The sequence below is a fragment of the Globicephala melas genome, chromosome 13 (genome assembly GCF_963455315.2).
Source record: "Globicephala melas chromosome 13, mGloMel1.2, whole genome shotgun sequence".
Taxonomy (NCBI): Eukaryota; Metazoa; Chordata; class Mammalia; order Artiodactyla; family Delphinidae; genus Globicephala; species Globicephala melas.
In genome coordinates this window covers 29139852-29165407 of record NC_083326.1, presented here as the reverse complement: position 1 = coordinate 29165407, position 25556 = coordinate 29139852, and the positions used below count along the sequence as shown (strand labels likewise).

Below are 25556 nucleotides of genomic sequence, written 5' to 3'. Positions count from 1 at the left end.
AGTCCAAAATCTGTTTCTTGATTTATAAACGAATGATGAGTAATGCCTCAGCATCATCAGAGAAGGTGCCACGCTGCAGGTCAAGCAGGTAACAGGCTCCGTGTCACTCAGCAGCACCGGGTACTTTTGCCAGAAGATCCCCTGCAGGACTGAACCGGCTCACCTGTGAGTAGGAATTCATGAGCTGGTTCTGGATCTCATCCATCGTGTCCGTCCCGTAAGACACGGTGCCCAGATGCAGCCGCTTAAATACCATCTCGTTCCGGGTGAGGGTTCCTAGGACAGAAGCAGCAAGGACACCGTCAACTCGGGTGGCCCATCAGGCAGATCGAGGCCGCACCCCACACGCCCCACGCCCAGGGCTGGATGCGCTCTGCACCTGTGAACACGCTGCTCGGCCACACAAAGTGTCCTCCAGCGTCACCTGCACTATGCTTTCATTTCACTAGTGAGGACCAGAGCTTTCTTCCTGGAACGTCAGGTTCCCCTTTCAGTAACTTTTAGTAACGGCAAGCGTTCTGGTTCTGTGGAGAAGGTCTGGACTCTGTCTTCCAGTTCTGAGTCACTCTCTTTGTAACTACACCCTAGAACGCTGCCTGAGAGACCAGTGCGTCGGTCCGTTTCAAATTAAGTCTATTTCGAAAAATTAAGTATTTTTCGTTGAACAGAAACAATGCATTTAGGCCTTGGCATCCACGTGTGTCGTACGGAGAGGAGGTGAGGAAGGAGAGGCGTTTTCTCTCCAGCTGGTCTCTAGCCTGTGAGCCCCGGTGCGGGCCCTCTGCATCTGCCCTGGCACTGCCCACCAACCCGGGCAGGTCAGTTTTAGGTTTCAGCTTCCATTCAAAAGATACACAACCAAATGCAGTGAAGTAACAGCAATGAACAGAGGGGCAGCAGAGGTAAGGCCGTGTATTTCAAAAACTTGGTGAACTTCCATTAAAAGTGGCACATAAGGGCTTCCCTGGTGGCGCAGTGGTTGAGAGTCCGCCTGCCGATGCAGGGGACGCGGGTTCGTGCCCCGGTCCGGGAAGATCCCACATGCCGCGGAGCGGCTGGGCCCGTGAGCCATGGCCGCTGAGCCTGCGCATCCAGAGCCTGTGCTCCGCAGCGGGAGAGGCCACAACCGTGAGGGGCCCGCGTACCGCCAAAAAAAAAAAAAAAAAAGTGGCGCATAAGTTCCCAGTGTTATTGATCTTGTGACCCTGACAGGAGACCCTAAACACCGTGCATCCAGCACTTAATATGAAAGCATACGCGCACACAGCCTCGGCTGCTCTGGTTTTACAGAAGGAGAGCCACACGCTGTGGTGCAGGGAGAACTCCCTGTAAACCCCGGCACCGCGTGCTACGAGCTGTCCCCCCCAACCCTGTCCCCGGGATTTCTGCACTTGTTTCAAAGCACAGAGAAGGGTCACCCACGGGCACTGACGTAGTTAAGGGTGTGAATATGAACAGAGAGCCACGCGGTCACAGTAAAAGTCGGACCTTTTACGTGTCTGTGAGACACCACAGTAACTAATTTTTGTTTTCCTTGGCCCACACAATGTTGAAAATATAATACAAACTGATTTCATATCTACCTGTGACTCCGCGCCCATTACTTAGGACTAGTGTTCAAAGCAAAACAGCTCATTTGACAGGACACCCCCCAGCACTCAGAGGTTATTTTAAAATAAAGGGAAAATCTATAATTTACAATGACTATTTAGAGATTGTTTTAGCAAACACTCCCTAAAGAGTGTATATAACATATTATCCAGGGTTTCATAAATTCCAAAGAGCAGCTACTGTCAGGGACGCTTGTCAGTTTCATAAATTCTGCCTTTTACAAAATTCTATGTAGCCCCTTTAATAAATGGCTCCTACGGTTCTTTGATTAACAGAATCAAAATTACATGAGAAGTGCAGTTTAAAGGGTTTTTGCTGGTTATGCCATCCTAATTAAATAAAGAATAACTAACTTAAATACTAGGGTATATTAAATAATATAGTTAGCAACAATTCAGCCTCCAAATGAAATAAGGAAGTTCTATAAATGCTTTATTTCAAAGATTTGATATGAAAACAACAGTTCTATCATTTTGACCTATGGTCAAAAGATAATGAAATTTTACACTGATTCCTATTAGAGTAAGTATGAAGTTTACCTCTATTACATGCGCCCAAATGGACAGTTCTCTGAGAAATGATCAAATACATTATTTAAATTAAAAATAGTTTACGTATCAGATTAACTGACATAACTGAAGAATTTCATATAGACTTTTTTTCTCTGATATACCTTGAACGTGAGGCAGTAGCTTACGATGGGGATGGTAAGTAGGCGCACACGCTAAACAGTTTATAAACAGGACTGTGGTTAACGACACTTCTTTTAACCTGACTTTTTATTACTAATAACTTAATCTGTGCAGCAAAGTTAAAGAACATTACAACAAACACCTGTACAGCTCCCACCAAGAATGAACTGTTATTTCTCTAGGTTTTTAAAACCACCTCGTACAGGTAAGAAAGACCCTAGATAAACAGGCCACAGTTCACCCGGCCTTGGAACATGGCCGCCATTCTCCAGACACACCAGCAGCTCTCACATCCCCACACGTCTCTAGTGAACTTGGAATTCAGTCATTCGTTGGGCTAAAGAACCCTCATGAGGCCTCACTCCATGCTGGGTTTTGGTGGGCCTCACGGAGATGCTTTAAGCTCTCAGGCCTCAGTGCTTGTCTGCAAACCAGAGAAATTACCACCGGTCCCGCATGGATATGGCGAAGAATAAATAAGCATATAAAGTGTCTGAGACACAAAGGCTGAGGGGAACCTGACGGCCAGGAAGAGGGGCTGCAGGAAGGCACCCATGCAGCCGCCCACGAGGACGGCGAGGACGCAGGCGAGGGGCTGGCGGGGGAGCTGAGGGAAAGCGGAGCACGGATGTGCCCGATCCCCAAGATCACGACGCATGTCGTGCCTCTGGGTTCTGGTTTCGTGCTGGACACCTGGCCGCGTGAGAGGGACTGGTCCCCGTGCTGGTGACGAGGTGCAGGGCGGCTGGCGTGTGCCGAGGTCTGGGTGGGAGTGAAAACTGTCAAGAAAAATAATCACAACATTAAAGCGAAACACACTTACATAACGTGAACGATCTCGTATTCATCATACCACAACTACAACTTTTGGAAGAAAATTCACGACAGAGGTGCACAGAACGAACCTTCTATCTCACACCGTGAAACCCACTTGAGGAAGCGAGAGGTGTTTGGGAGGAATAACGCTGTGCGTGTCAGCGATCGTGTGAGCGGACTCGGCGACGCACGCTACTGCTCGTGTGACGCCCGCGAGGCCCCCTCCTGGGACACGCCGTCCGGCCTGCCGAGTGGCTGGGCCCTCCAGCTGGAGCGTGCCACACGCTCACCTTGGACATCTACCCCTGACCCAGCACGCGCACAGTAAACGGCAGCAGCTACTTTCACAGTGATCTTCCCTGACTCTCACAGCAGCGCTGGAAGGAACGGCCGGGCTGTGGGACCGCATGTGTGCGGCCAGGACCTGGCGGCCGAGCGCAGGGACCGCTCCTGAGCTGCGTACTTCCTGCAGCGGAAGCCGCCAGGGGACATGCCTGGGCTCTGGCTACAAGAAACGCTAGAGGATCGCTATGTAATTATCGTTCCCCAGTTTAAAAAATAACAGCTAGTAGGGATATCACTGAAATGATGGCAAAAAGTAAGGTAAATGTGCTTTTCCATAAGACACATTCTAGTTGAAAGAACGAACACACGTTACACTTCTTCTCCGCAGTCTGCGCTCTTACCAGAGACCTTCCTCCCACTTGCCGACCCGAGAGCGAGCCGTTTCTTTCTGTTTCTCTCTTCCGTCTGAACGATTACAGGTACACACGGGGGCCAAGGAGGAACAGGAAAAACTTCACAAAGTTTCTGAGATGAAGCTTTTAATCTGATGTTAATATTCACACAGCTCTCCTGGAGGAATTGAAAACAAAAGGTTCTCCCGCCGAAGTGAATGACCTGACAGTTACAAATGTGATTATGGGCCAGTTCTACTCCAGCAGCCAAGGCGTGCCTGCTGCTCTACTGAGTAGGGGAGCTGATTCGCAGTGAAAAACGTGGCTGTGGAGGCCTCCCTGTCGACCACCCCTCCTTCCTGGAAACACGTGGAAACGCACCCTGGACACTCCCTTTCTTCTGTGTGTGTGCAAGTGCACACCGACAGCCGGAGTAAAGCAAAACGCGCAGGAAATTTCAACTACAAGTTTGAGGAACATGGAATGCCAGGGACTGGAGGTCAGGAATGTTATCTTCCTTCCCACCTTCTGCACTTGTTGACGGGAGCACCGCACACACACAAGTGGACAGAGCAGCGTCACGACAGGCCCGGCACCATCATCCCTTCCACAAGGGTCCCCGAGGGCCCCAGCCACTGCCCCGTCACAGCTGGAGCCAATCAGAAACATACCACCTCATCCACGAGCACGTCCGTGTTACGAATAAAAGAAGAGCTCTTAAAATAAACACAACCCCAACGCCATCACACCAGAAATGACCCTAACCTCTCAACATCACACGGCAGGCCGGTCCTGACTCCCAGCTGTCTTGTCTCCTGTGTGTCGGGCTTTTATACTGTGGTTTGAATATGGACCTGGTGAGGTCTCCCAAGCCTGACCCCCAGCTCTGTCCTCAGAAACTCCCCGAGGGCCTCAGTTGCCCACAGTCTGCACTTAGTGGCTTGTTGGCCCTGGGGCTGATTCACGCGTTTCCTCTAGGCCCGGGATTTGCTGTGACGGCGCTGGACAGAGGCTGCAGAGATGGCTCTGGAGCCCACTACGCACGCGGGGTGGACGGAGGGGGGCGGTTCTCTATCAGGGGCACGACACCTCCCCGCCGCCCCCCGCAGGTGGTCAGTCCCCAGGCCCGTAAATCCGTCCTGGGTTTAAAGTGGCATGCACCTGAATCAGATCCCCAGAGGTCACTGAAGACAAAAATCTGACACTCCCGAATGCTGCAGCCACGCGAGTGACAGGTATCTTCCACAGCCAAAGGCATGTGGTTCCAGTCGCTCCATTCACAGACGACTTCTAGGCGGGGAATCTGGGGCTGTAGAGTGGCTGCTGCTTTAACACCTTGATTAGCTGTACTGCAAGCGCTAAGGCTCCAGCGTCGACTGTGCTGCGTCACCTGGCCTGTTACTTCCTACCAGTCAGAGAAATCGCGAGAGTAATTCCACGTACGGACGAAGATCCCCTGGAAACAGGGCAGGCGGAGAGCCACCACAGACACATGCGAGCAGACGCTAACATGCTGAATATATTGTTGCACTTACACGTATAGTTTAAAATAATTTAAAAGGTAACTGAAGCCCAGGTTTGAACTATTGCTTTCTCCTTCTGGGTTATGTTTAAAAGCTTTCTGTTTGAGTAGATACCTGACAGTCCTTTATTCAGTTGCTTAATGGAGTTGGGGAGAATGAAATAGAAAACAAATTCAGAATGGCTTCTGAAAACTGAGCAAGTTAAAAAGATGACATTTTAGTGCTTACATTTATGTCTCTGATCCATGTGGAGCTAACTTTTGTACACGGTGTGTGGATATGCAGTTTTCCCAGCACCGTTTGTTAAAAGGACTACTCTTCCCCATTAAGTATCTTGGCACTCTGCTGAAAACAACTGCCTGTAAGTGTTAGATTTTCTCCCAGACTCTCACTTCTGTCCCCTCGGCCCTGATGCCTACCCTCCCAGCAGCACCATGGCGTCTGGATCACTGTAGCTCTGTAGTACATTTTGAAATGAGGAACTGGTGAGTCCTCCAACTCTGTTCCTTTTCCAAGACTGTTTCAGCTACACTGGGTCCCTTATATTTCCGTATGAATTTTAAGATCACCTTGTCAATTTCTGCGAAGAAGGCAGCTGGGATTTTAATAGGGATTGTGTAGAGTCTGCAGATCAAGTTGGGAAACACTGTTTCCATTTTAATACTATGAAGTACTGATTTTATCTTTTGGTGCTATTGTCAATGGAATTGTTTTTTTACTTCTCTTTTTGGATAGTTTATTGCTAGTGTATAGAAATAAAATTCCTTTCTGTTTGTTGACCTTGTTCTAGTAGATTTTTAGGGGATTCCTTAGGATTGTCTACACGAAGACCGTGTCCCACACAAATAGATAGTTCTGCTCTCCTGCACAACATGGATGTCTTTTTCTTCTTCTTGCCTAACTGCCTTGGCTGGGACCTTGAATGTTCACAGCAGTGTCACTCATCATAGACAAGAAAACAGAAACAACTCTCTAATGTCCATCAACTGATAAATCGATAAATAAAATGTGGTGTATCTGTGCAACAGAATGTTACTCTGGAATGAAAAGGAAGCAATTACTGACACAGGCTACAACACGGATGAACCTTGAAAATGTTATGCTGAGTGAAAGAAGCTGGTCAGAAAAGGCCACGTATTGTATGGTTCCATTTCTGTGGAATGTCCAGAGCAGGCAGATCTATTGAGGTAGAAAGGAAATTAGGGGTTACCAGGGCTGGGAGGCGGGGAAGGCGAGGATGGGGAAGTTGGCCGATGTGGGCTGGGCGGGGGTGTGCGGAGACCAGACACTGGAAACTCAGAAGCTACACCAAACACTAAGGGCGACACAGCCTCACTTCTGTCACTTGAATCCAACGCTGTGTAGTGATGACTGTGGCATCTTCCAAAGTATCTAAGTTGCTAATAAATCATGTTTTCGATGACTTAGAACTGACGCATTTGAACAAATGACTAGCACTCCTCATCAAATGAATAATAAAATGTTAGTTATTTTGCCACTTGAGTAGATGTACTCACATCCTGTTGGGTTGAAGAAACTGTAATATTTATGCAGACAGTCCTTCATGTGACACATGTAATTACTTAACATATTAAGATGAATCATCAAAATATTGTTAAAATTTCAGTGGTGTTTTTACTCTGCAGCTGACTCTGCAAAGTGCTGAGCGGGAAGGTCAGTGCTAGTCTCGGGCTTTCTGCGCCCTCCTGACAGCAGGTAAGTATAAGATTCTACTGGTTACTAAAGAGTCAGCAATGCAGAATGATTTTTCAAGTCTTATCTTAAATATTTTCATGATTCCCTGTGGACAGAAAATGTGACAAAAGGTTTGTTTGTGATTCCTGGGGAAAAAAAAAAAGCTGTGGCTCTTTAACAGAGCAGTTTTTGGGGCTACAATGAGCTAAGCAGGCAAAAAGAAAATCCGTTTCCAAAGAAAAAGTCCTGCGGGCACCATTCTCCGGGTGGCGACAGATGTGACTCACAGCCATGCAGAGGAGGCGTCGGAGAAGCAGACACAAAGCTTTCTGGTCAAACCTTCCTGGGCTGTGATCTGGCCTGAGACCAATATTCTGCAGGCCGCAGAGGAGCGGCTGCGGGACAGTGGCCCACCTGCACCGGGCAGGTCTTTCTGCAAAGATTCTGGTCAAGCAAGGTGACGAGCACACACGGTCAATGGCTGTATTGACACACGGTTGCTTAGACCTTATGGTGCAGGAATGGAAACAAAAGTTCTAAAAAGTGGTGACTAATTTACCAGACTGCAGAATACGCATCCGTTTAAAAATTATTCGACATTCTTTGATGCGGAGTCACATATTCTCTTTGCTGTATGTGAGGCTTTCTCAAAAGACCACGAGCCCTGAACGGCTGGCATCTGTATGTGTGTGCTACCTCGACTGGCCCACCACCCCAAACGTCAGACTCCCTCACATCCCGGCACCTGCATCAGCAAACAGCTGCATCAGTGAGACTGTGCACGCCCGTCGTAAGTGAGGCCCCAGTCGTGGCCACTAGGCAGGAGAGGCCGCAGTGGTCCTCCGGTCGAAGGACATCAGCACACGCTCTGCTGCGTGTGTGCGCACTGATTGGCACACACGTGCTCTGGTGCCCTTGGAAACCATGGAAACAGCGCTTCCCCAACACGATGATGCCGTCCTATGAAACTCACACGTGATTCCAGTCTAAACAACGTGGCGTGTTGGGTAATGGATGCTATAATTAAAATGCGTCCGGAAACCTGTTGTTTCCGTGGGTGTTTCAGGAATGGCTTTGTTCTACACGAAGATAAAAACTAACAAAGGAATTAATATATGGCTTTAATAGGCTGCACCTGAGTCAAGTTTTAAAATTTATGAATCCTCGGCAGCATTGTTCTCAAACAATGGCATTGTCGTGGTAGCCAGGGAGGAGGTGGAGGTCCTCCCGGCAGGTTCAGCGCAAACGATCTGTCCTCCGGGTTCAGCATCGTTTGCGCATTGAGCACATAACGCCTAGTATTTCTGGTCAGTGTCAATACGCTCTGCATCCTGGCAGTTGACAGATGTCTACTCCTGTCGAATGAATTACTTTATGTTTCACGCACTGGTGGCCGCAGATGTGTCACTATAGCAACATCATTAATTTCAGATCTTACCGGAAACGTGCACTCCAATCAAATCTAATTATAGCACATCGCTTTCTTGTCCACGAGAAGGAAACTAGAATGCAATTACTGGGATACTTCATTTTCTATTCGGCTGTGGCAAATAAGAGACACTGTGATGAACGCTTCTCGTCAGAAAGCTTATCGATGAAGCACAAACCCAATTTACAGCCACACGAAGGACCACCTCACAGTTTCGGGAGCCACGGAAGGCTCCTGCCAACAGCTCATTCCTAACCTTCTTGGCTGACGCTTGGGCCACTGAGATGTTTGCAGACTGCCTTCCTCCCCTGCCTCTGACACCGACAGGAGGTGCTCCACAGATGGCGTTCACCTTGGGATTACTGAAAAGGGCCTGAAAAAAATTCTAGACCAAAAAATTTAAAAAAACCTCTGCATGGCTTCAACATCAGAACAGATGACTTCTAGCATAAAAAGGCCTTTTAGAAAATGAAATGCAAAATATTTTCTCTAATAAATTTTATATAATTTTTCTGTGATTTTTAAAAAAAATCTCAGGAACCACGATTATTTATTAAGCTAAAACCTTAAGAAGCGATGTTCTTGCCTTTTAAAAGCAGCAGAGTGAAATGTGGGAAAAATGAGACTTTGTCTTTATGACTCTGGGCAAAAACCACTTATCCTTACCCTGAAAGTAACTCCAATTCAACAAAGAAAAATGGAGGAGCTACAGAACAATAAACCAATTATAGTTTAAAATGCAAAATAAAAGTTAGCCTTTTAAGGACAAATAATGTCACAAAACCTTTACTTACTGATATCAAACAGCCAGAGACACAGAGCCTTGCGTTTACTGTGTGTTCTCAGGCATGTGCTTTCTGTTTGTAAATTAAGATGAAATAATAGGTCAATATCACTCTAGGACCATTACAGGCAGATTTAAAATGTCCACAAGAGGACTTCTGGTCCAGACCAGACCTGCTTCCCCCGGATAAGCACGACCGCAAGCTCAGGAATGGTGCAGGAGGTGCCCGCAGGAGGCCTCTGGAAGGTGGTAGGAAAGGCAGCTGGTGGGGCCCAGGCCCGAGGATGAGCCCAGGGCTGCATCCGGCATCCCTGCCCCCAACCCTTCCCCTGCTCAGCGTTTCCCCGCGGCGCCCGTCCATGCGGAGGTAAACGCCTGCACTCCGTGTCACTGCTGTGTGTTTTGTAAGGACATGCCACAGTGTGCCGTTGTCCTGGTGGTGACTTTCTCTGTGTCACATCCGACCGTTTGTTCTTGTGGCCAGAACATCGCTGTGAACATCCTGGTACATCTCCTGGTGCAGATGCTTCTTTAGGGAACAGACACTGGGCCGAAATGCCCAAGACCCGCTTTACAAGGCAGTGTGCCACGTGCCGCTCCCACCAACAGTGAGTAGGACCTCCCCATTCGTCCTGTACTTGCAGACACGTCAGATTTTTAATGCAGGAGGAATGACACGTTCATTGCATTAAGGTGTCCTACTCACGAGAACAGGGTGTCCACCCATTGAATTAGGTCTCTGTAAAAGGTCTTTTAAAATTTAAAAACATACATCCGCATGGTTCTTACCCATTTCTTGTTAAAATTTATTTCTAATTACTTTATACTTTTTTGTTGCTATTCTAATTGGCATCTCTAGAATTAAGTGTCCCAATTGTTGCTGGTACAGAGAAATGCAGTTTAACTTTGAATACCGAGTTGATATATGTAATTGAACTCTTACAATTCTAGACATTTTCCTGATGGCTCTTCTTGGTGTCTGTGTGAAAAAGCCATTGAATTTGTTTTCTTTGGGAACAGTTCTCCTGGTTGAATTGGACTCTGATCTCATCTTGGTGGCTCCTGGTTTCTGACTGTATGTATCAACAGAGGCCAGGCTGCCTGGTGCTGTAGCCAGGGGCTCGGGGCGGTCCTCTCCTGTTGATGGGCAGCCTCATGACTCCCTGTATCTCGCTGCAGATCCAAGTCGGCTATGAATTCAGTATCTCCCCAGGACTCTGTTCTGGAGACGTTTTCGTACATTTCTGTAGGTCTCTTCACGAGCCGTTTTGAGTTTGGGTTTGCTGTGTCCCTGCTTCTCCATCAAACGAACTCCAATTTCTGGGTCATCTAATGGCACTTTTGCTTGGTTTCTAGTGTCGTTAGAGATTTATCCTTTAAAGTTTTTCCCATCCGTGCAGTGAGTTGGGAAGGCATTTTCTCTGTCTACCTTGGTTTTTTTTTTTTTTTTTTTTTTTTTTTTGCGGTACACGGGCCTCTCACTGTTGTGGCCTCTCCCGTTGCGGAGCACAGGCTCCGGACGCGCAGGCTCAGCGGCCACGGCTCACGGGCCCAGCCGCTCCGCGGCATGTGGGATCTTCCCAGACCAGGGCACGAACCCGTGTCCCCTCCATCGGCAGGCGGACTCTCAACCACTGCGCCACCAGGGAGGCCCTCTGTCTACCTTCTTGACCCTGAGGCCCTCAAGTTGTTATTTCTGAGTTATTTTGATTTATGGAGCATTACCTTACGGGTCAATTCCTCAGTGTCCCACCAAGACAAGTCCTAATGAAAACCAAATACGATCCAACAACTGGATTTTGACTGAACTGCAGTAAACTTACAAATTCCTTATGAAGGCTGGCTGCTATAGAATACTGAATTTTCACATTCGGGACACAGTACACCTCTCCACTAATGCCAGTCTTTTACGTTTCTCTGTCAGGTCTGGTCACCTTCTTCATCCCCAAGTTTATGCCCACATGTTTTACATGTACTTGAGCTATCGTGAATGGGGTCTTTCTTCCTCAGTCTATTCTTCACATAAGGGAGCTATTTTTGCTGCCATTGTTATTTTAATTTGCAAGCTGCCACTTTACTGATTGCTTGTTTTTAGCAGTTCATTTCCTTGGTTGATCATTATATCTGTAAAAATGTCCCTTCTTTTGGTTGTGGACCCTCTTCTCCTGCCTCACAGCAGTGGCTGGAGTCACAAACGTTAAACCAAAGCGTGGCACGATTAGTCTTTCTTCTTCCTGACTATAGTGAGGACTCATCTAATACTTTATTAAAAATAAAGTTTTTAATTTTATTCAAGACATATTTTCTTTACCGTTTATATAAATATTCTTTTATTTCTGGTTCGCTAAGAATTACTGGGATTTTACACCATGAATCAACAAATCAAAAAGGGATTTTAACCCTTAGATATGGCTCTTGTTATAGTTCTGGATTCAATTTGTCTTTTACTTAGTATGTTATGGATTGACAAGAATTCTCTGATGAAAGAAAGAAAAAAATGAAATAAGGACAAAGAGAATTTGGAGCATGCAAACTTAGGGTGGGATAAATCATTTGTGGTGCAGCTCTTTAGGAGAATGTCACTGTTAAAATACCAAATTCACATATCTTATTGTTATTTTCTTCTAATAGCTCATAACTATCATTCTATAATAAACAAGCCCTTTTTGCTCTTAAGAAGCCAATAGAGAGGTGTTAATACAGGTAGTTAAATAAAACAAAAACACAACTGTAAGGCTGTAGGAAGTTCAAAATACAGAAATATATCTTTTAAATCTCTAAGAATGTCACATTTTGCTAATTCTGATGATATTCTTATGTTAGAAGATGAAGATTAGCTGGAGGCCAGTTTCAAGGGCTGAGTCTGGGGAGTTTCTTTTATTTAATTTAATTAATTTTGGGGTCTTTGTTGCTGCGCACAGGCTTTCTCTAGTTGCGGCAAGCAGGGGCTACTCTTCGTTGCGGTGTGCGGGCTTCTCATTGTGGTGGCTTCTCTTGTTGCGGAGCACGGGCTCTAGGCGTGCAAGCTTCAGCAGTTGTGGCACGCAGGCTCAGTAGTTGTGGCTCGTGGGCTATAGGCCCGCGGACTTCAGTAGTTGTGGCACGCGGGCTCAGTAGTTGTGGCTCGCGGGCTCTAGAGTGCAGGCTCAGTAATTGTGGTGCATGGGCTTAGTTGCTCCGCGGCATGTGGGATCTTCCCGGACCAGGGCTCGAACCCGTGTGCCCTGCATTGGCAGGCAGATTCCTATCCACTGTGCCACCAGAGAAGTCCCGAGTCTGGGGAATTCTAACCATGAATTCAATACTCTGTTTCTCAAACACGTGCAGGCGCGCGCACGCGCGCGCGCACACACACACACACACACACCATAAACGTGTGTGGGCACAGACACACCAGGATCCCCCCGCCACTAGATGCCTCCAGAGGTGAACGCGCGCACAGCGGTACCTGTCTTGTCGGTCAGCAGGTACACCAGGCGCCCCAGCTCCTCCGGGATGGTGCTGGTCCGGACCACTGTGCCGGGAATATTCTCATCTTTCATAATCATCCACCCGTAGGCGGCTTTGCCCATGTCCAGGTTCACACGCAAACTGCCAAAGAAAACCCATCGCAGTCATTAGTGTGATCCAACACCTCACGTCCAGGTTTTCCATATAAATTTATTTACTTAAATGCACTGTCTTTAATTTACATGGAATAAATAGATCATATTGGATTTCAGACTTTAAGATAAATGAACATGTTGACATTTGAGTCAACAGGCGTCTTTTCCCACGCCCAGAGCGTGTCAGCAGATGCCAGTGAAGCAGGTGCCCCTACTCGGCCCTCCAGCCCGGTTTGCGACGGCGGCCGGACCTGGGAAAGGTGGACGCAGTGCAGCTCCCCATCCAGGCTCAAAGGGGAGAGCGCCATGTGGAAGGAAGGCGCCGGCCTTCCTGGGAATCAACATATGAAACGGGTCTGGATATCTGGCCCGTCATTTTACAAAAGCAAAGTAGCGGCCCCAGTGTGATGAGCGCCCTGTGGGAGGGGAACAGGCTCCGCGGGGAGGACCGGGCAGGTGGAAGGCCCTCTGAGCGTGCGAGCCCCTGGGCCAGGCCCTGAGACCAGAGGACCAGAAAGGCTGAGAGTGGGGCGCGGGGCCAGCCCGCCTCACGGAGCCTGGACTTCAGGGTCAGAGCCACGACCCCCGAGCAGGCTGAGCCACGGCCCGAATTACGCCTACGGTGGACCGTCCCGCACCCGCCCGGCATGCATCGTTCTGCTGGGGTGACTGATGTCCACGGCACCAGTACCTGTAAGCTGCCCTCCGACACAACACTGACCATCTCCTTCCACCAACCAAGAGCCGCTGTGGCCCACCCATGCCAGGTGTACACACTGATGTTATGTAATTTGATGAAATGGGATTATTAACAGAAATCAAGAGATGTTTTTCCACTTCAGTGAAATGGAATGGTTTTGAAAGATTGGATAGTGATGAATTGTTTTAAAAAAATATTTTTAATAAGGTGTGAGTGAGACAAAAAACATGGAACTTAAATCTTCAGGAAAATTCTCACCAGACAGATCTGTAAAATCCTTTTCCCTCCGCCATAAGGAAATCCAAAGTGGAAATTATAAACCATGCACTACAAATACCTCTTTTTATGAGGAAAATGCAGATTTTCAAAACATACTTAAAAAAAGGGCCAGAGCTCTACATGAACAGACCGGGGAATGAACACACATTCCTATGAATTCATGTAAAACGTAACGTAAACACATATGTGTCTGATTTGTCGAAATTCGTTTTTCTCGTTGACCCATTTTTAAGCAGCCCCGTTGTGCAGGACGCGGGCCGGTGGTCCAGGAGGAGGGCCTGCAGGACACCGGCTGAGGCGCTCCGCCCGGGGACTGCTCTGCCCTGTGCAGGGTCCGCTGCCCTCTGGCCTCAGCACCCCTGGGACAAGCCTTCTGCGGAGCCCATGGAGCCAGCCAGACCGCGACCGGCATTCCCCGGCAGCCCGCATCCAGAGTCGTGCTGCACACGCCTGTCCCCCTCGCGTCTCCCCACACACTCCCGTCACCTTAGACGTCTACGTGTTACTCTCTGACCCAACTTTTCCCCGTGATTCTTTCTCCAAAACCCAAATTCCACATACACAAACTCCCCACGTCTGAAACCTGTTCCCTGGACACCCTCGCGATACCGCCATCTCCCACGGGGGCAGACGTTCTGTGGACAGTCCATTGGGGTCCCATGTGGGGCTCCAGACTGCTCACCCCTTTTCTGCTTCCAACCAGCAAGGGCGTGAATAAAAGCCCTCTTTCCTTTGATGCCTCTACCACACACCATCATCTTCGTGGATAACCACAAAGTTATTCTAAACACGAGTTCAGAATATTTAGGATATTAGAGAACTGTGAAACAAAACAGAAGAGCTTGACAACCGCAAACATTAGTGAGGATGTGGGGAAACAAGTATTTTAATGAACTGCAAGTAGAAGTGTAACAGTGGAGCCACTTAGAGAGGACCTGGCAGCACGCAGTGAAATGAAGACCGGCCGGACTGTTCCCGGCCGCACCTCTTCCAGCCATCGGCCCACCGGGAGAAGCCCCGACGTGCGCCCAGCAGCACGTACCAGGATGCCGTCCGTGCGGCACTGATCATGAAAGCATCCAAGCCGCCCAGCAACAGTATAGTTAAAATTGGGGCAACAGCAAACCGAGGTACAAATACACTTAATACAATCATATTTATGAATGTTTCAAAAATACACAAAACTTTATAATGTTCACGGGTCCCACCATATGCACCAAGGCCATAAAAACATGAACAGAAAGGACCCACCCCAATTTCGGGAGAAAAATCACCTCTGGGGAAGGCAGGAGCAGAGAGAGGGAAGGTCCATGACTTTATGACATCTACCTTCTTAAAAAGAAAAAGGATCTGAACAAAGACTGAACATGTTAAATCTATGGCAAACACAAGGGCATTTGTCACTAGACTCTGGACCTTTTACTTACCTTAGAAATTTCATAAGTTACAATTGTATAGTAAGATTGCAACTTAAAACAAATGGTGGTCCATCCTACCTTGGACAGTTTTGTTGCAATCCTGCCTGAAAGCACAGGACTAGAATAGAGACCTTCCAAGCCTGGAATTCTAAAGAGCTCCCTGTAAGGACACGCGCTAAGAACGTACCACTGCAGGGAGGGCTGCTTGCTAGCTGTTCCCAGAGCAGCTCTCTCTATATACCAGGTGTGTCAAAAATGTTCAGCTGTGTCTAATTTTTTTTACACAGAATATTTTTATTCACAAGATTTTTATTTCATTTGATTAAAAGAATGCACAGGCATGAAATGCAAACTATAAGTGTGGCAAAAAGAGTGAAATCTGGCGACGAAAACCAGGAAATCCAAGACATCCAGGGGGTGCTCGTAGGCAGGCAGACACCCAGGGACGTGGAACAATACTGCACTGAAACGACAGGGGCTGGCATGGGGAAATGTGCCACGGCCCAAGCTGGCGCTGAGATGCCCTCAGGAAGAAGCCAGCACAGAAGCAGCCCATGAGCCAGGAGGGGCTCCCAGGGTTTCGGCGAAAAGTAAGAACCACCAACAATGAGAGGCCCCTTAGCAACGGTGAAAACAGGGCCTAGATTTAGAGGTAAGAAAATTTCATTTGTTCAAGAGGCGAGAATTTGGAGAGCCAGTAAAGAAAATATCCAATCACAGTAAAGGAACCAAACACCTGGCGCAGGGGTGCGGGTGCCACTGTCCCTCAAGGCAGGACGCTGGGCGTGGGTGGCGGCCACTTTTACGGCAGGTAGGACACGAAAACGTGGGTGGGTGAGCGGCAGCCCTTCTGCACGCCTCCGAGGCAGGCTGGTGAAGCCCTTTAGTCAGCAAGGAGTCACTCAGCCCCAGACTATCACCAGGTAGAACAAGGACAGAGGAATTATACCTTTGTACATCACCAGCCGGGCCTCGTTCGTCCTCATTAACAATCAGACCTAAGACCACTCAGATAGGCTTCAAGTTCTACCGGGAAGTCTGCACCTGACTTAATTCTACCAGGAAAGCAGCAGACAAGACGGACCAACTCCATGTGGTGAAGCTGCTTGTGTCCAACCCTGCGACCTGCCTATTAATAAACACACACTTGGAAGGCGATCTCCAGGAGTCAGTCAGCGAAGAAAGCCTGCAGGCGAGTCAGAGAAATTCAAATAAAAGAATCACCGTTCATTTGTCCATAACCTTCACATCTTACAGATTATAAGACCTGTACTCGTCAGAAAGAAAATCTCTAACGGACAGCGACACACACCTTGTAAAGCAGCCCCTCACTAGCTCTCGGCTCTTCCGAACCCTGCTAGGAGGGTGAGGACACGGCCTGCGCAAGGTGACCTGCGGGGAGAGCACCGCAGTCCCTGGGCCTCCCCTGCCCCAGGGGCGCTGGTCCAGGACGTGCCATCGCCTGCACACAGCACCTGGCTTGTGTGAGCCCCAGGGGTCTCCCATCAGCTGTAGGGAGGCGCCCGGAGGGGTGGCCAGCCAGGAGGAAAGGCTGGCAAAGTACTGGGGAGCGTCCTGCCAACAGGCACTAAGTAGCGGCCGCCCAGGAAGAGTTCAGGGTGCTAGGAAGGTTCGAAGAAGAAAAAGAAGGATTTTACAGGATTTCTCTGGTGGCGCAGTGGTTAAGAATCCGCCTGCCAATGCAGGGGACATGAGTTTGAACCCTGGTCTGGGAAGATCCCACGTGTCGCAAAACAACTAAGCCCATGCGCCACAACTACTGAGCCTGTGCTCTAGAGCCCGCGAGCCACAACTACTGAGCCCATGAGCCACAACTACTGAAGCCCACAGGCCTAGAGCCTGTGCTCTGCAACAAGAGAAGCCACGGCAATGAGAAGCCTGTGCACCGCAACGAAGAGTAGCCCCCGCTCGCTACAACTAGAGAAAGCCCATGTGCAGCAACGAAGACCTAACGCAGCCAAAAATTAAATAAATAAATTTAAGGAAAAAACAGAAGGATTTTACAGGGACTTATCTGTGATTTGGGTGTGGTCATAAGACAGAGTCTCCAGGAGTCAGGGAATAAAGTGAGAGTCAGAGTCACTTGGTAACACGCAGGTCAGATGGCCAACGAACGAGCAGGAGCCTGGTGGGCACAGAGCAGGGGCAAGGCCTGGGCGGGGCATGTGACCCCTGTGAAGACGGCCCAGCTGGCTCCTTGGAGTCGGGAAGACAGGGCTCTTCTCTGTGTGCTGTGGTCTCCTTGCAGCTTTTGGTCGAATTACTTTTGAAGACATCAGCCTGCCTCAGGGATCTCAAGGCAAGTGGGTTCCTATCTGCAGCCGGACGGGCCTTTCTCAAGAGCCTGCAGTCTGCACTGGGCATGGGGCTGAGCGGGAGCCAAAGGAGCATCTCTCAGGTTCCTCCAGGTCGTGCTCCTGAGATCCGGGCCAGAGAGGGTTTACTAATACAACCACTGCTGTACAGAACTGTAAGAATATAATACTTCATGAAATACTACATCACAAATCAATACCACTGGAATAGTTTAGGTTGACTACAAACCTAAATCCCCTCAAGGAATGTACAAAGCAGTAGTTACTAGTGAAAAAGGGAATGGAGATAACCTTCACGTTCAGAAAAATAAAGCAGAACTACTGCAGAACGCAAGTTCATGGTTTACAAGTGAAAAACTATTAAAAGGAAAAATACCTTCAACTAGGACAATAATACCATACAGGTAGGAAGTAGAGCTTAAGTTTACTCTGATTCACACGGTACATCTTGATCAAATGTTAGTACAGGGATTCCCTGGTGGCGCAATGGTCGAGAGTCCGCCTGCCGATGCAGGGGACATGGGTTCGTGCCCCGGTCCGGGAAGATCCCACATGCCGCGGAGCGGCTGGGCCCGTGAGCCATGGCCGCTGAGCTTGCGCGTCCGGAGCCTGTGCTCCGCCACGGGAGAGGCCACAACGGTGAGAGGCCCGCGTACCGCCAAAAAAAAAAAAAAAAAAAAAGTTAGTACAATAATTTGCTTTTTAATGCAAAAAATTTCTAGCTCAAACTTCAAACACCAAGTTGACAGAGTAATTATCATCACCATATTTAACTTACTTTTTAGTAATGTTCTAATTTAATGGAATTTAAAAACCCAGACCTCTATTCGACTAGTACTTTATAGTTACATGATTTGTGAACAAAAAAATATATGTTAAGCCTACTATTTTGAGTATTACAGTAACAGATTATAAGGTAATAGATACCATATATATATTTAAGCTAAATTATGTTGCTAATTTACAACTGTGAAATTATCTAGAGACCTACTCCAAATAAGTGGAAAAGTCATTGCCATTTTAGATGGTCAGCTGAACCAGAGGCAGTTGTGACCTCTACTGTTATAAAGTAAGAAAAATGAAATAAAGCATCTTCATGGGCCAGGGTGCTCAGGGGAGCCACCGAGAGGAACGTGTGTGAACCCGCGTTACACTACAGAGAAAGCACGAGGTTAACTTTAGACATAAGATCATCCTAATGGTGGCATTTCCTTTTCCAAACAGTCTCATCTTACAGCCGCAAAAGTGTCTGAGGAGGCAACCTGGACCCTGAATACGTGAGGTGTACTTTGCTAAAACATGCAGTGCGACCCCACTGGCGCCCCATGAGGCCTGCTACATTTCAACTTAATTTGTTACAATTAAACCTGCAGCATTTATCAGAACCAGGTGAAACAGCCCCAGCTCACACCAGGCTCCGCAGGGAGTGAATCTACCTGAAATAATTCACACGCATTCCTCTGAAGTGAGACGTATGTTTGGATCCTAATCTGAGCAAAACAAAAGTCATTTAAATGACAAGTTTTATCTAAAGTAATCAAAACCTTTTCCTGTAAATTGTCATTTAAAGGAAAAAGCACAGATGCTATTTTATCTGAATTTCCCCCCCAAATTTTTCATTCTGTGATTCTTTAAAATTTTCTTGACACCACCGATGGCAAGGGATGGTTCCAAAATGTTTTCACTAGGTGAATTCACCCATGGCCATGCACTGGGATGGTAATATTCTGTTACTGGTTTGAACCTTTCTCCCAGGCTTCAGACTGCATATTCTATTGCCTACAGGGTATCTGACCTTAGATTTACCACAAATACCTTTAAATGAATATATGCACGATGGAGCTAGTTTTCCCACTTCCTCCCCATCCTGTGCCAAACAAAATAAGAGCAAATTTATTCTTGCTCAAGGAGGAGACGCTTCTCCTACCAGTGAATGGTGTGATCTACCCGTCACCCAAGCCAGAAACTGGAAGTGACTCTAGGTTCCTTTTTCCAGATAGTCCACTCCTGTCACATCAACCCCCTAAAGTCCCCTGAAGCTGCCGCACTGGGGGGAAGCACGGCTTAATGGAATTTTACAGGAATGATGTTACATATGACTTGTATGGATTCCTAATTCCCAAATGTACTAGTTCCATGATCTGGGCTGATGACAGACTTGACCCTTCGGAGCCTTGGTAACAGCACCTGGAAAATGCCACGTGTCAGCAATAGCGCATCAAAGCGGGTGGCTGAGAGTCATGCTGGTGGAGCAGATGATCACTGGCCCTGAACAGCCAGAGAAGGTTTCACAGAAAAGGCAGAGCTGAAATGGAAAGCATGGGGGTGGGCAGCACGTGGGTGCCACCTAGGAAGGCAGGGGGTCAGCCAGGCTCCGGGGCTCAGAAGACATGGACGTTTCGCCACTGGCGGATCGGATATTCCCCCCAATAGGCTAACTGCCCCTGTGATTTGTATCCACTGCAACACACAAGAGGATAAACAAAATGTAGTCTTGGGTCCCAAGGAACAGAAAATCTAGTTAAGTATGGAAGGTAGTTGAAATCGGTAGAAGCAAAATTCTAAACCACATCATCAAGTTCTGGAGTGGGCGTGGGTGGACTGGGGATTCAAAATAAAGTAGTGTTTCAAAAAATAAATTGAGCCTCAGTGTTCAAGGTGGACGGAACCAAAGAAAGCCTGGAGGCCAGAGGCAAGTAAGGAGGTGGCACAGGCCGTGGGCTTGGTAAGCACGGGTCCTGCAGTTCTGAGACCACGTCTCCCACGTCAGGAGGACGGGCACAAACCCAGAAGGTTCTTCAGGGAGAATCAGTCCATCTTCTCAGGTCCCACAACAACCAAATACTGATCAGAGGGTCAAATCTTGGGGTGAATGGAGACAGAGGAATTCAGGATTCTCCCAGCATTCACAGTGGTTTCAGGCCGCATGCGGGGCGGGGGGGCGGGGGTGGCTTGCAGGGCTGTATGTGCACGCGTGCATGTAAAACATCTGTGTAGCAACAGTACAAATACACACAGCAGAAGTGAGGCCAAATAGTCTGTGTCAATTACGTGAAAGGGTAAATATTCCTATTAAAAATAGCACGTCTCTCAGTTTCTAAACAAATAAATCAATATACTAATTACAAGCAATTTAACAGATACACCTTAAAATGTCTCCAAAAGTCAAAGGATGAAGGAATAGCAAAAGGAAACAGGGCAAACACGCCAGATCCAGCAGAATCTTAATAACGAAGCTGATGGAGGGAAAGCCGGGGGCAGAAAGTCAGGAGCCTCCCCGGCTGCAGAAGTTCAGCTCAGCTCGGCTCTCGTCCCAAAGGGAACACTGCCCACGGCGAACCCACGCAGCGGGGCCCCGGGGCTGGCAGGAGGTGGCCCCGCGCTCTCAGAGCCTGCCATGCCCGGCCAGTGCGTACGGCCACCCCCGTGCTGGGCCTGGACAGTCCACACTGCATGCAGGCAAGCAGTGGCACCAGAAGGCTGGTGCCCCTCTCGGGAGTTTTCCTCAACGGGTTGGAGAGAAGTACTCGCTTTTCACAAGTGTAATTAAGAAGGCAGAACATGAGCCCGAGGCCTCCAATGCCATCTGTGTAGCCAGGTGAGGAGGGTGCTGGCCAGAGGGAAGCAGAGTCCACAGGCGCGGCAAGAGCCCGAGGGCACGTCGGGCTCCCTGTTCCAGCCACACCCAGACAGCAGCGGCTGTCCTTCCCCAGGGGCTGTTCGGCACGTCGGTTATCCCCCTTTGCCTTACACTCACATCATCTAAAAACTGCATCAGTAGCTCTTTCATGAAGAAACACCATAGTCTAGTTAAAAGGCAAATGAGGTAGTAAATGTATTTGATAAGATGAAAGAGGTACTCAGCATTCTATTAAAAGCCAACACCAATTGATACAAGAAGCTGAAATGTAAGAAGAGCCAGGACAAAGGCACCAAGAGCAGAGTCACGCGCCTGGCGCGCTGCTTTATACACAGCTTCGCCCCATGGAGAAACAGGTGAGAACGCTTGAGGTGCAGAGGCTGGGAGACCTGCCCGCGGCCAGAGCTGTCATGGCATCAACGCAAGAAAGCAGACTCACACCCCCTGATTCAAGAGCCTGCAGTCTGCCTCTAAGACAGATACTCACTCTCCTAGATCAAGGGTGCTTTTTAATGACTTCTAACTTTGAAATAGTTTAGATTCACAAGCAGTGGCAAACAGGACAGAGTCCCGTGTGCTCTTCACTTGCTTCCCCTGAAGGTAACATGTTGCACGACCACTGCATGTTACCCAAACACAGACCTGATGCGACAATACGGTTAACTCAAATGCAGACTTGATCCAAGCTCTGCCAGCTTTACACGCACTCTCTGCTCTGTGTCCCACGGAGAGATTCCCATCACCACCCTGTCCACCCATCTCCCCCAGGACACAGACGTTTCCATCATAGCAAGGATCCTCCTACCCCTACCCCTCGAGTCACACCTGTCCCAGCCCTACCCATGGCAACCAGTGATGTATTCTCCACCATTACACTTTGTAACTTCAAGAATGTTATGTCCAAGTTATCATATGGATCAACAGTTTATTCCTTTTTATTGATGGATAGCATTCATTGTATAGAATACTATACAAGCCTTCACTTCCCAGGTTTTCTATGATATAGTTGTATTTTGTTGTTAAAAGAAAGCTTGGTGCATTCTCAAGAATAAGGTTTATCATATTTGAGACCTCAAAATTTTAGGTTGGGAAGTACTGCCATGGAAGTTAATCAAATTTGTATAACTTCCTTTACACAAATATTGCAGGGAATTCCCTAGTGGTCCAGTGGTTAGGACTTGGCGCTTTCACTGCCGTGGCCTGGGTTCAATCCCTGGGTGGGGAACTAAGATCCCACAAGCTGCACAGCACAGTCAAAAAAAAAGAAAAACTGCAAAACAGTTCTGTGACCTAGGGTAACGGGAGGTATTTTATTTGAACCAATGTTCCCACTGAAAACAATAAGAAATACTGTATAATTTTTTTTTTTAATTCTTAAAAGAAATAAAGAACTGAGTAGATAGTGAGAAATTTCTGGACTAAATCCAAATCAGCTACCAGAGAGGTCAGGGACGACCATACAATCTCCTTTGCCCTGAGAGCACACGCCCTCCCCAGGAGTTTGGACTTGCTCTTCCATAGTCCACCTGTGCAAGGAGCAAAAGTAAAGACCAGGAACATCAAAAGGTGGAGGTCCAACAAGAGGGCCTCCTTCCCATGACGTGGGGGGCCATGAAGGGCTAACCCTCAAACTTAGAGAGAACCTGGACCAAGGCACCTACACGTGGAGATGGAGCCAGGCTCACGTTTCCTGAATAATTCAGTAACTGTGAACCTTGAACTTGGATGAAGATGTTCCAAGACAGGCAGTACCTCCAAGTACACAGTTCAGAAGCAGGGTATTTGTGTTGGAAAAACATATTTTCATCTTTTATTTCAAATGATTCCTATAGTTAGCTTTTTAAATATAATTGCAAACAAACAAAACCCAAATAAACCACAGCACAACACAACAGCAAACACCACACAGTACCCAAACAACATACCATGAACAAGAGCCACGAGGAAAAAACACAAGAGAACAAAACTGCGAAAGGCATCAGATATTACACGTGACAGACACAAACTATAAAACACCTGGATACACAAGAACAATTAGAAGAATACTTGCATGGAATAGGCAAATAGAAAAATGAAATAGTCAATGTGATATAGAAACTGAATAAAATTTTTAGAACTAAAAAAATACCAATAACTGAAATTAAGAAACTGATTGGTTTAATAGCTGATTAGACACAGCCAAAGATGAAATTAGTGACTTGAAAGACAGGGTACTAGGAATACTGTTTATTCATAGAATAAAGTACAGAGACAAAAAGGTGGGAAATACAAAAGTAAAAACAGGAGAAACAAAGGGTACAGTGTGGATATCTAACCACCCTTGAAAGAGAGGTGACAAAATAGGCAAAGGCAGTATTTAAAAAGACAAACTAAGAATTTTCTTGGATGAATGAAAGAAACCTATCTACAGATTCTAGAATAAACATTCATCTAGATATTATGTCAGAGAGCAGGACACCAACAACAGAGAGAAAATCTGAAAGAGGCTGGAAGGGTCACAGGGGAGTAAGACTTAAATGACAGCTAGTAGACAGCAGCCATGGAAGCCAAAAGAGAGTAAAATAATCATGACAACTTAGAAATCTATACACAGGTGAAACTATTTTTCAAGAAGAAAAGCCAAGCAAAAATCTAGAGAGTTCCCAACAAAGACCAGCACTAAACAAAAACTAAAAAAATAAATTTCTGACAGAAGAAAAATTATTCTACGTGGAATGTGTGAAATGCAACAAGAAAAACAAAACATGGATAAACCAAAATTAAGAGGGAATCTGTAGGAACTTCCCAGGCGGTCCAGTGGTTAAGACTCTGCGCTCCCCATGCAGGGGTTCCAGGTTCGGTCCCTGGTTGGGGAACCGGATCCCACATGCATGCTGCAAACTGGGTGTCTGCATGCTGCAACTAAGAAGTCTGCATGTCGCAACTAAAGATCTCTCATGCCGCAACGAAGATCCTGAGTGCCACAACTAAGACCCAGAACAACCAAAATAAATAAATAAATATTTTTTTTTAAAAGAGGGAATGTGTAAAACAGTAATATTGGGCTTCCCTGGTGGCACAGTGGTTGAGAGTCTGCCTGCCAATGCAGGGGACACAGGTTCGAGCCCTGGTCTGGGAGGATCCCACATGCCGCTGAGCAACTGGGCCCGTGAGCCACAACTACTGAGCCTGCGCATCTGGAGCCTGTGCTCTGCAATGAGAGGTCGTGACAGTGAGAGGCCCGTGCACCGCGATGAAGAGTGGCCCCCGCTCGCCACAACTGGAGAAAGCCCTTGCACAGAAACGAAGACCCAAACACAGCCATAAATAATAAATAATTAAAAAAACAAAAAAACCCAGTAATATCTTGGAGTTTAAGAATAACTACAATTAGAATAAATGACAAAAATGGATTAAGTCAGAAGGGGTAAATGGAGTTAAACACTTCTAAGGTGACATGCAAAGGAAATGATTACCTTTAGACTTTGAGAAATTAAGAATGTTTTTAATTTCTAGAATACTAAAAGAACAGAAACTGCTTAGAAAACTTACAAACTACTAGAAAAAAAGTGGAATTATAAAAAATAATAAATAAAATGGTAAGAAAGTAGAAAAATATAGAATAGTTAAGTCACATTAAAAGCACAATATAAAATGATAGATTTAAACTAAAAATATAACAGTATTACAATAATTGTGCATGCACTAAATAGTCAAAAATTATGGGAGTAGATAAAAATTAAACTTTACGCTATTTACAAGAGAAACACATAAATACAATTACACAGAAAAGTTGAAAGTACAAAGATGGAAAAAGACATGCCAAGCAAATTAAAGCCAGCTGGCATTACTATATTAACATAAAACAAAGTAGAATTTAATGCAAAAAGCTTTAGCGGAGATAAAGAAAGTCCCTTTGTAATGAGAAAATGCCTAATTCAGAAGAAATATATAGCAATTTAAATTTGTATACAAGAGGGAGGGGATATGGGGATATATGTATACATATAGCTAATCCACTCTGTTATACAGCAGAAACTCACACAACACTGTAAACCAACTATGCTCTAATAAAGATGTTAAAAAAAATTTGTATATAGTCAATGCCAAAGTCACAAAATATATGATACCAAAAACAGACAGAATTCCAAGGAAAAATAGATGAATTCACAATACTGATCAGAGATTTAAACACAATCCTCAGTAGCTGTTAGAAAAGAAAGAACAAAATCAAGCAGGGGTACACAGAAACTGAAAAACAAGATGAGCAATCTTGACCTAACGGACATAAAAAACACTGCAGCCAACAATTCAGATTCCATGTTCTTTTCAAGCACACAGAGAATGTTTACAAAAACCAACTAAATATCAG

At 46.8% G+C, this 25556-nt stretch overlaps 1 protein-coding gene across 6 annotated transcripts in view; it reads right to left on the bottom strand.

The window, feature by feature from the left end:
- The window catches only part of ATP9B (ATPase phospholipid transporting 9B (putative)), a 217057-nt gene that overhangs the window by 46674 nt on the left and 144827 nt on the right, over positions 1–25556 (bottom strand). For all 6 annotated transcript variants that reach the window (XM_030868226.2, XM_060311086.2, XM_030868225.2 and 3 more), the window contains 2 exons: positions 12676–12818; positions 164–276 (listed from right to left, as the gene is read on the bottom strand). In XM_030868226.2, the coding sequence (XP_030724086.1) occupies positions 164–276; positions 12676–12818 (256 nt within the window). The remainder of the gene's footprint in view (positions 1–163; positions 277–12675; positions 12819–25556) is intronic.